General features: G+C 40.8%; 1 protein-coding gene across 2 annotated transcripts in view; it reads right to left on the reverse strand.

Annotated features, from left to right (window-relative positions):
• PPP4R4 (protein phosphatase 4 regulatory subunit 4) overlaps positions 1 to 12,293 on the reverse strand; it is a 78,442-nt gene that overhangs the window by 38,148 nt on the left and 28,001 nt on the right. For both annotated transcript variants that reach the window (XM_033140548.1, XM_033140556.1), the window contains exons 3-5: positions 12,182 to 12,284; positions 1,329 to 1,476; positions 250 to 323 (exon numbers count right to left, since the gene is read on the reverse strand). In XM_033140548.1, the coding sequence (XP_032996439.1) occupies positions 250 to 323; positions 1,329 to 1,476; positions 12,182 to 12,284 (325 nt within the window). The remainder of the gene's footprint in view (positions 1 to 249; positions 324 to 1,328; positions 1,477 to 12,181; positions 12,285 to 12,293) is intronic.

Genomic DNA, 12,293 nt, shown 5'->3' on the forward strand with positions numbered 1-12,293 from the left:
AACTCAATAGCACAGTGCTGGAGCCCACTACATTTTGCTGCCTGAAGCACACAGCTGGGATTTTTTTGTAATATTAAGTGGTCTGTAGGTGCTTTTAATCAATCAAATATAATTGAACAGCGTGTCTAGTTTGACCCTAAATAAAAATGTTAGGCCAAATGTTCAGAAAACTATAGGACACACTACATCCTCCCCCCTTCCCAGACTGTATTCATGTTGCCTGTTATATTCAAAGGAAAACAAAATTACCTCATGTCTGATGGTTTCTTTTGGCAAAGCTTCTATTGCAGCAAGAAGGGTTTCCAGCCATGCATTACTGACACCTGTGAGGTACAAAAAAAGACTGTAGATATATATACATGTTATATCATATTCCTATGTCATGGAGCTCCTTCAAGTTGTGACCTCAATTAACCAAGCTCCTAAATGGCAACTAACATAAGGATGGACACACCCACGTGCAACTGCTGAGTGAAGGTCATCTGGAGTTAAAGAACGATGTGTCAGCAATATGCAGATGATATGCAACTCTCTTTTTCATCAAGGTAGCAGAGGTGCTAAAACAGTGCTTGGATGCAGTAATGGATAGGATGAGGATCAATAAACTGAGTCTCAATCTAAGCCAAATGAAAGTATCGCTAGCAAGTGGGTTTGCCCTCCCAGGTGAATGGTGACCCACCTTTTCTGGAGGGGCCTGCACTCACCCTAAAGGATTGGGTCTGGAGTTTGGGAGTGTTTTTTTGTCCATCTTTTTCATTAGAAGCAAGTGGCCTGGTATGAACTGGACACAGTATTCCAGCTGCGGTCTGCCCAAGGCAGAACAGAGCAGTACTATTACTTCCCTTGATCTGGACACAATGCATCTGTTGATGTTGCAGGCTAGAATAGCAGTAGCTTTTTCAGTTTTTTTCTGCATAGATCTTTGAAAATGGAACATTTCTGGGATGTTGAAGGGCTGTTTCCTGATCTAGGACATTATTTTTCTTCTGGACCGTGCTAACAAAATCAAGCCAGCTTCCGGAGCACATACACACAACATGAGATCTGTTTTTAATCTGCTGATAGAATTCATGGCTATTTGAACCTAAGCACAGGCACTTAAAGGGGAGTGTAGACTAGGAGATTCAAGCTAAGGCCCTCAAAGCTCAAAATCAAGTGTTGGGTAATCAACTGCATACTGCATTATACATAGTGTTGGCAAGATCGCACTATGGCACAGTTTTATTTTTTATTTTTTTATTGGTGCATGCACTGCTTTAAATAGTATATCACTGAGCAAAGAAAAAGCATAGCAAGCTAAGAAATCAGCAGCATGTCATGCCTCTGACCTGCATCTCTGTGCTCCAGATTCTGTAGAATGATGTGTAGGAAGGAGTGGGAGTAAGTATGGATGGATATTGACTCCTCTTGTAGAATAGTCAAAAGTGAAATAGCAGCTGTTAACTGCATTTCCACCCCTGCAACAGGCAGGACCTCCTGTGTAATCAGAGGGGGGAAGAGAAGAAGATTTAAATCAAAGAGTGAGGCTTATAGATATGAAAGGCAAACATAACCATTACAGCAAAAAAGAGCATGGTCAGGCCAAAAATTATCTGTACTGTACCAGGCAAAATGCACCATAATTTTATAAAACCAGAAGAGCATGCAAGGCAACGTGCTAATAATTCATCTTGAATCCTCTCTTTTTGCCAAATATAAACTGCCCAGCTAGTTTTGATGAGTTTCTTGCCTAGGCAGAAGAAGCTCAATTTTGAATTATTCATTTCTGCCCCCTCTTCACTGACCCACACGCACACAAATATCCTATCAAATTCAATCCAATGGCTATGGCCATTTTAGATTGTGTCATGTGTAAGCAGAATACAGTCCAGCCTACATTTCATTTGGTCACCAATATTATGTACCTCTGTTATATGACTGTCACATCACTATTCTTGGGAAAGAATTCAGGCGGACCTTACCGCTGGTGTGATAAATAGCAACATTCATCAAAGGGTTGGATCGTTTCCACGAAGAGTAGGTCCTACTTTCTGGCAGTCCTGACACTAATATGGCCTATGAACATTAAAGGTGGCTGCTATAAATCTTCTAAAAATTCATGTACCATATCTGCCTTGTTCTTTCTTTCTTTTTTGCTTATTATTATTATTATTATTATTATTATTATTATTATTATTATTATTTGTAAACAGCTGTGGGGCATTGTATGAACAGAGGCATATAAATATTTTAAATAAACAAACAATTTCTGCCTATCCTCATTACCTAAACTCACACTGGCTTGTTTAGGTTGTTCCTTTCGATATACACACACAACTATATAAATCATAGCAAGGACCCCAATATTGTGTATTGGTCACACTCTTAAATCTTAGGGATGTTGACAAGGATTATAATTACCTGGCTTGGAATACAAAATCATCCAGCTAATTCTCAAGTGGTACAAATTAGAACACATTTCACTCAAAAGTTAATTTCTGGAACTGGAATTCTGCTACATGTGCAAGTTCAGCAGTCAAGGCTGCTTAGGCTGCTTTGTCTGTGGACGTGCATTTGTTCTTTAATATTAACCCCTTACTCTTGCTGAAACTCTTCTTGGCTTTAAAAAATGCAAACAAACAAAACTGAGCCACTCTTGTTTGGCATCTTCGCCACTCAGGTCACTTCTATGAATTGTTTGTTACCAAAATTTTATATTAATGTTGCCGCCATCCAGTTCAAACCCCCCCCCACTTGCTCCACTTACTTCCTTTGGCATTGTGGGATGGGAGCTCACTTTCCAAGTGGCTTTCAGACATAGTTGGTGCTGGGAATTACAATTCACAGTGGGCAATCTGATAAGCTGCAGCACAATCAGCATGCATGCACAGTGTTTAGCCCAAACAAGCTTTTTCTTGAACACCCACAAAAACACAAAACCTTCAAAATACAAAGCCACTTCTGAAACAAGCTGAGGAGAGTTCACCCAGTATGTATTAAGATTCCCAAGATTCTGTTTTGTATGGGATCTGGCTCTGTTCTCAATTGATCCTGCTAAATTCTATTGGACAAGACAACTGGGCTGCAATGTGGAACACAGTTTTTGGGGCAAAACCTGTGTTTCACCCCAGATATGGAGTTAACTTGGGACAGGGGCAGGGGATTCTTAACCAGTACTGAGTGAACTCATTTATTTCATGCAGAGTGGCTGCCACTCACTCCAATTATGGTGTGGGGAGAGGTAAATTAAGTAGGGGGAAATGTGGCATTGTGAGCAACACCTGCCTGTCCTGCCCCCAGCAAAGTGCAGCCCAAACTCCCCTGCAGTACAGTGTGGGTCTTCATACAGAGTCTAGACAGGTGCCCTCTCTCCATACACAATCAGTCTATCACAATGATGAACATTGGTATAATCAATAAATGGCATAAATACACCAAAAGCACTGACAGACTCCTGTGCGTCAGACATCAGTATGGCAAAGATGCAAATGGATTATAATGTTTTGTACTGAATATCATTAGCTGTGGCTTTAGGTATCTTTCCTGTTTAGTGAGGCTTCTATATTCATGCGATTTCCTCCATGCACAGCATGAGTCTGTCACTACAAATCAAGTAGAACTCATTTCAATTTATGTGTTGTGCCTCTGAGCTGGAGATACAAATCTACTGCATACCTAGAAAAGACATCTAAAATGTACAGGCCAATATTTAACTTTACTTCCTAAATTATTGATATAGAAAGAACATTTATAGTACAGCAATGCCTCATCTTAAATGGGGGTTCGGTTCCAAGGGTTATGCGTATACGCCAAAATTGCGTATAGCCAAACCCTAGGAGATGCCCTGCAACTAGCCAGCCTGCCTCCTCTAAAGTGGCTGATGAAGGGGGGGGGGGGAGAGAGACAGCATCCCCAGCAATCCTAGAGCTAGTGTGCTGAGTGGGCCTTGCCTAGCAAACAAGGCCAAGAGCTTAAAAGCTCTTTTCACTCTGGGTCCGCTTGGGGTTACCCAGTAAGAAAAGAGCTTCTAGAAGCTCTCAGCCTTACTGGCACACCAGCTCTAAAAGTGCTAGGGATGCTCCCATGAGATCTTGCGGGAATTCACATTGTCCCACGAGATCTTGTGAGAGCATCCCTACCAGTCCCAGAACCAGCCAACCAAGTGGGTCTTGCCTGAGTAACCCCAAGCGGACCTGCCACTGAAAGAGCTTGTAAGTTATTAGGCTTGCTTGGGACCTGAGTTTCACAATTTCAACCAGACTGTCTTCCACTGTGTACGGTTGAAATTGCACAAGTCAAATGCGTATAAGATGAGATATATCATCTGGGAAGTGGGAAGGCAAGACATACCGTATTTTTAAGTATACGTAGAATGAGATTTATTGATACACTCAGCCTATTTGTTAAATGGTAAAGTAATCTGCTCAAATGGTTAACAATATAATAAATGAAATGTTAAGTAAGTTCTAATTTCTAGTATGCTGTCAGAGTGAAAGCTGACAATATAAACTGTCAAGCTCTTTTAAAACCTACACAAAGGTATTACAAAGGAATAAAAAGGTGCAGTGCTTCAACTTTCCTTGATGACTCTGATACATAGAAAGAGCTGCACCAAGGTGGAAATTTATGGCACAAAATTGAAACATTTGAGATCCAAGTGAAACATCCTGGCTTAAAGGTTTTGCTGACAGCTGTTGCGTGACTAGAACGTGCGCACATCATTTCCTCTATGCAAGACGAACAACCATGACAGCTCAATATGGAAATGTCAATCCAGAATTACACATATGAAACATAAAACTATAAGGAAAATCAATTATTCATCTTTAAGGAAGATTTAGATATGTACACCATAGTGCCTGTGTGCCTTGATTAAAGAGCTATCTTTAGCATTTTACTGGATGTTATGTGTAATTCAAATATATTTTACAATTCCAAGTTTCTCTGATTTTTCACTAAGGGATGTCTGCAAAGGCTTTGCCCTTGAATGCCATTAAATATCCCTTAATTTGCCATAGAACAAGGCATGGACATCTTGTAGTGGGAAAACAAATGGAGAGTGACAGAACATTGGGGAGAAAGGCAAGAAAGCACCAACAGATTAGGAGCATGAGCAAACTAGGGTCACTTTACCTCATTTATGCCCACTCAACTACTTGGATCTGCAGAACTGGCACTGTTATAGGTAGCATATCATACTAGATCCATACTTCTAAGAAATCAATAATTTGGTGTGGCAGCACCTACACTTTGGAACTGCCTGCTTATTGACATCAGACAGGCATCTTCTCTGTACTCTTTTTTGGTGCCTGCTTAAAATGTTTATAGAGACATGTAGAAGTTACATATGTTTTATTTCTTTTTGACCACTGTTGATTTCGTGATTTCATTTCATTATTTTTATAATCCACTTGGAGCTTTCCTTAAAATCAAGCAGTATATAAATAAACGCAATGATGATCAACAGACTGCCTGCCACAGTCTTTAAAAAGTATCAGAGCCTACCCAGAAGAAAGGTCCCACAGGGATTCGTACAATAGTGGTTGCTGCTTGGGAAAGGCAACAGATGATATCTAAAAGCCTTCTCAAATGACGGTCAGTTCTCTGTTCCCAAGAAAAACAATGGCAGCTTTGGAACTGTGACCTACAGGAGTGAAGTTACTAAACCAAACCTTGTGCTGGGCCATTGGGCAACTTGAGCTCTAACTCACACACACTTAAACTGAACTTGTCATAAGTGCAATGCTCCTTTTGTTGACCCAAAAGGATCCTAGTGATCAGGATTTACAAAGATGTTCACTTCCTTCTCCTTGAAAATACAGGGGTTTTTTTTAAATAAAAGAATGCATCATCCTTGTGTGTAATGTGCACACTTCCTGCATTCCTGATTGCAAGATATATTGAGCACTAAGCCAACTTGGCTTTTGAGTTTCAGCAAGAAAATTAACTAAGGGCAGGACCCAATATTACACAAGAGGAGCCTAACTTCCCTGCTCTCCCCTGCAGTCCCCCTTGCACTACCAAAAGCTGTCCCAGTGCATTCCTCCAATAATTTGGAGCAGATTTTGAGGGAACACAGCATTTTGAGGGAAGTCCCATTGCATAAGTGGAAGTCTGCTCTGTTTATACATGAGCAGCGTTGGATATACCTCTAAGGCATTACCAGAACAAAAGCAATGGGCCTTACACTAAAATTCTATTATTTAGAGCATATGTAACAGGCCAGGAGTCAGATTTACAGTACAAAATCTGTATTTATCACATTGCCACACCTGGATAAGAACCTTTTGAGGACCAGTGTTATTATTATAATTTGAGGATGTTACAGTATGCCCATGAGGCACTCCTCTGTCTAAATCCATCTTCTCAGAATGGTTTGCATTTAACTAGCTTGTAAACAGCGGCATAAATCCCAAGATTCCGGGGGCAAACCGTTACATGTCCTTTTTTTAATACATACTAAGCTTCTCCTTCCAATCTTCTCCCACATACCAGCTGCTTGGCTTGCAATAGCAAGAAACTCAGAATGAACAGTGCTGGCTTGCCCATTAGACAAATAAGACATTTGTCACAGGTGACAACCTTGGAGGAAGTAGCAAGGTGCCCCCCCTTTTGCTTCTGTTCCAGTTATGGAAGAAACCCCAAGTCTTGGTGTTCGTTTCACTCCTTTCCCACTGCATCCTGTCGTGAAAATGTCAGGTGGAGAGGACTGGGAGCCAAGGATGGGGTGAAAGGCTCAACTGAATCATTTCTGCAGCTCAGATCCACTTCCTATTCATGTGAAAGAGGTTAGAACCAGACTACATGAGGTCAGACTATTATAATGTTAGTTTGAAGCATGGTCACAAATGGGTCTTCACATATTTTATCCTGTGAACCGCCCTGAGAACTGCAGGTATAGGGTGGTATACAAATTTAATAAATAAAATAAAAAATAATAATATTTCATTTCTTGCCTCCTGGCTTGAGTGCTATTTAAATGTCATTTGATCATGATCGCAACACCCATACTTCAAACCTCCCTTGTCTGTTCATTCTGAGATTTGAGAAGTTTCTGATATTGGGTTGGAATCAAGAGCTTCTGTCACCATATACACTGACATTATTTAACCACGTGTAATGTTCTTCTTGATTAACATTAATAAAACTAACTCTTATGAGGATACCTGACTAGCAAGTGAGATAGGAAGACTGCACTGAGCTGGGAGACTGGGGAGTTTTGGGTTTCACGGTAGCCCTACCATGATTCATAAAGCATGGAAGGATACACAGGGCAGGCATAATTGCTGCTTTTGCCAAGTCCCCACCCATGCTGATATGCAAAATCATTATTCAGCCCACAATATATGACAAAATACAGTGGTACCTCGACTTATGAATTACTTGACATACGAATTTTTCGACTTACGAATGAAAAGAGCGCCCGCACGCCTACGAATTTTTCGACATCCAAAGGATATCCGTTGGCGGTTTTAGATGGGGTTTACTCAACTTACGAATTTTTCCGAATTTTTCATTTCCAATGCATTCCTATGGGAAAATTGCTTTTTTCGACTTACGAATTTTTCGACCTACGAATGTGCATTCAGAATGGATTAAATTCATAAGTCGAGGTACCAGTGTAATGTCAACAGGAGCAGGTTGGACTACAGCCATAATAGAATGATATACTATCTAAGAAGAGAGGCAAAAGTAGTCATGGGTTTACTTGCTATTCAGTACCCAAGAACAAGTCACTGCCTGGCTGTTCCACATCAGCTTACCAGCTAGTTTACTGACGTGAAATAATAATTAGTGCAAGATTATCCAACTATCAACCACATTCCCAGGAAAAGTAAGAACCCTGTTTATTGTCAGGTGTGTTAAAAAACGTGTTGAAGAACCATTTCCACTCCACTGAAATAAAGTTTTTAAAGAAATGGTGAAACGACCTACAGAAAACCTGTGAATATTTTGAAAGCAGTATAAGACCTTTCTGATTGTGTTAGCTGAGCAGGATAAGGATGACAGAATGCAAAATGTGTTGTGCTTTAAGCCATTTTGTTATATTTAGATTTCCCCCCAATTGATTGCTTGTACGCTATCCTGAAATCTCAGAATGGATAGTTTATACAGTATATTCAAATAAATGCAAATTAATATGTGAACATACTTCTGAAAAATCTAGATGCCACAGTAGTGAAATAAGTAATTACTAACAAGCCTGAACTTTGTGCAATACTACTAATGGCAACAACAGTAATCTCACATTATAACATTCAACTGCTATGAACAGCAACACAAAGAAGTAGAAACTTCACTTGTCCAGGTGCTTCTTTGGATGGGGATGCTATTTTTAGAGTAGGATCTGAAACAGGCCTAAGCCCTCTCCAGGCAACAAAAGAGTACATGTGGTCATACAATGGGTTGGGAAGAGATGCCTGTCCACACAAGCCCTTCTCCCAATGACTTGACCAGCTCCTGTCCTACTCTGCATAATCAGGATTCCTAATTGGAGAAATCTAATTGCATTCCATAAAATGCTGTTACTGCAGAACTGAATGCAAAAAGGTTGAAGGAGGGACACTAAGTGTGTACACCCTTCAGTGGATTACAAAATTTGAGCTCCCATATGTTTTTCTGAATATAATCTCTGGGCTTGTACACTTCCTCTCCCAATCACCTCGTCACTTGTGGAAGACAAAAGAATGCACCAGAGAAACCTCCTATTTATTTGCACTCATGATTTAAAGGTAGAAGGTTGCCCTCACTCAATACCTTTTCTCTGTGCTAAGGGCAAAGGTGAGAGTTGAGGAGGGTTACATGGGAGCCTGAAGCCCAAGTGCCAAATAGCACCCAAACAGGCAGTATGTTTCAAAATACTCTTCACCTCCTCTGCTGAGGGAAACCTCACAGTCAAGTTATTCTCAGAAGTCTTCTTCCTTCAGTAAAAAGGATACCCACTATAGTCAAGTAAGCTGACATTTTTAATAAGTCAAAGGTTCCTCTCATCTTGTCATTTTAAAGAGAAAAGTGAACCAACGTAATTTTCAACTCGCAGACCACCTAAGAATAAGAGCCATCACATGAAAAAGATTAGCCCAAATTATTAGCAATGATAGTCTGAGGCTCTTGCAAGCACTTACAGTTATTACTCCTTTTCCGTTTGTTCTGTTTCCCCCCAAAGCCTCCACAGTCACTATTATGGATGACCTTTAAAGTCTATCAAATAATTCAGGGAAACGCAGGAAGAAAGAGGCGGATGGGAATATGCTGGAAATATATTAAAGAGCCCTTGGGCTAAATTAGAAAATTACCACTTTGTTCAGAACTTAAATGAAAGAAGAACCAACAAACAAATGTTCAGATGTGTTCCAGAACTTCAATCAGCAAGATTTCAAATGCCACACATGGCTCAGCCAATTAAAAGGGGGCAATTTATCATTAGGACTCCTACTACTTCCTTACTAGAAGGCCACATACCTAATAACTAACAACAACTGAACCCTTCAGTAGATGTCACACTTGTAACAGAAAGCTGAAAGAAGAAAATAGAGTTCTTTAAACAAAAGGGAAATCTAAATGCTTCCTGTAAGTCAGACTGAAGAGACTGAGAAAATAGGCAGAGCACTTCTACGTTAATATTGTGCTGCCACTCCACTGATGGGACAGCTGCTGCATCCATGTGTGCTTGGCCCAAGGGGACAAGGTGAAAACACATAACACAGAAAACACACAAACAGCATAGCAATGACAGACACACCCACAACACCCCTGAAAATTCCGCCAGCGTCTACCACATGGTAAGCATACATGAAGGGGCAAAGGCACACAACCTGCTTCACCACACACAGAACATGCACAACGTCACGGCTGCCCCACTCCATCAGCCTCAGTGGTGCAGACAATGATGTCCCCCCAACTGCTAGTCCCCATGCATCCCTCCCTACAGACAGGGGCTTGAATCCCCTAATGCTCCTCACAACCAGTTTTACAAGCACCACGTGTGAGCACACATACACACAGGAACGGAAAACCTACATAGCTCCTTAGGCAAGATGCCTGCAAGAAGTACATAGAACCCACCTGGGACAAGGAATCATGAACCATTCAAGGGTTCATGAGCCACTTTTCTGGCAAGCAGCCAAAAGAAGGGACCAGGACATGCAATGAAGGCAGCCACAGAAATACAATGACAGCAGTGACCTCCAGCGGCCAACTCAGGAGGGCAAGGAGCTCTTCACTCAACCCGTCTTTCTCCCTCCTCAACTCTTTCGAACCCCCCTCACTGTCTCGTACACCCTAGCAGCATCCATTTCACTTGTGAATCCCAAGAGCCCTCCCCCATCATGGAACAGGGCACCTGAGTGAGTCAATAAAAGAGAGCTCACTGTCTTAGATCCCATCAAGCCTCCTGCCCACCCCCGAGGCCATATACAATTATTATTATTATTAGTAGTAGTAGTATCATCATCATCATCATAATCATCATCACTCCCATGCTTCTTCCCAAAAGGATGTCATGGCAGCAGACAGCAAAGAAACAAAGCAATCCATTTAAAAATAAAAAAGTATTTAAAAACAATAAGAACTTCGAAAAACATTTTTTTAAACACTATATTCCACCACTGGGGTGGGGGAAAGGGATCCCTGTCTATCAATCATTGACAACAAAGTAACAACACATACAGCACAGTCAAACTCTTTAATTATTGGCAAAAAAAAATCCCCTCACTCTGAAATCAGTGGGAGTAAAATTCTTGGTTCTAGCTCTGCAATGGACTTATTTTTGCAGGATACAAATTAAGTGTGCTTCTTTGCCATGCTGCCCACATTCCCATCCCATTTCAGCCTTTCTGACAGCGCAGCGTCATAAGCAGAATGGCTTGGGTGACTGAGTCATGGCCGCATTTCACCAGCATAGGAAGGCTCATGTCTAAACCTATAGGACCTCAAGTGTCAGACTGCAGTATAGAATTACATAAATAAATAAAACACTAGTTCATACAAAGCCAATGGGGGGGGGGATCCAAAAGGAAACAGTAAGATTAAGAATGTATACAAATAGAAATTCATTGGCATACCAGAAAACAACAATAAAAACAACAGCACAGAAAGAAAAATCTAATTAAAAGCTCCAAACCCCCCATGAATGTATTTATCTGGTGCCTAAAAGTTAGAAGGGTAGGCACCATTCAAGTGTCCCTTGGGATGTTGCTCAACAACCATAGTGCTGCCACCAAGAAGACATTGTCACCAGTCTCCACCTTCCTCAGCTCGCATGGGAAGGACACTTAGACCATGGCTTCCAATAAGGATCTCAAACAACTTCATATTTTATACAAGCATTTCCAAGCTACAACAGGATTCCATTAGCACAGGCAGTCTACACAGATGCACTATTGTCTGCAATCCCTCCACTACTTTAGGTGTACCAAAGAGCTTCTGCATGTTCCATAGGCCTTTTCATCTTACAACACAGCATGGAGCACTATTTAAGTCCAAGGCCACGTTGAGTGCCCAGAGCTAGCTGAACAGCTCCTTAAATAATGGGTTCTTTAGATCACATAAAACATGCAAGTGAAAGAGCAGGTGTTTGAACTGGGTGGAAGGAGTTCTCTTGGTGAAAGCTTGGGGTTTTGGAGGAGGAAATTAAAATTCTACCTAAGAGTTTGTGAAAAGTCTAAAATATTATTCCACACACACACACACACACACACACACACACACACAATTGCAAGCTCTTTTGCGTCAAAACCTGTCTCTGTCACTCCCTTGTTAAAAAAACAAATGTTTTGTAATCTGCCCTCAGCCCTGGATAGGATAAGCAAGCCTTAAATGCATACATAAATAAACCAGTAGACGAATTATTGGCTGGAGACAACTATTGGAAACCAATAGCACTGATATCCAAGAATAATGTAATAAACATGCATTCATCTCATCAGGATAGCTAGCAATTTTAATTTTCCATATATGGTTAAATAACTTAAATCTCATACAAATACACTAATTATAAAGAGTTACCAATACAGTGCTATTGGAGTATGTTATTCAATCTGAAGAACATGTTTTCATTTGTTGCCTTCTTTACTGAAGGTCTGACTCACAACTGTTAAAATCAATGGGAGCTTTGTCATTAGCAAGAATGGGATGTGGGTCGCATTCAATTATTTTAAGGAAGATAAAAAACAACAATCAAAGAAAGGCAAACTACACTTACTCTAACTTTTGGCAGGACTCTCCTTAGCGTCTCTGCAGGATTCTGTCGCATCAGAACTGGAAGACTTGCAACCACGCTCGTTCCTTGGATATCCTGACCAGAACTTATAAAA

Source organism: Lacerta agilis, chromosome 1, assembly GCF_009819535.1.
Source record: "Lacerta agilis isolate rLacAgi1 chromosome 1, rLacAgi1.pri, whole genome shotgun sequence".
In the NCBI taxonomy this organism is placed as follows: Eukaryota; Metazoa; Chordata; class Lepidosauria; order Squamata; family Lacertidae; genus Lacerta; species Lacerta agilis.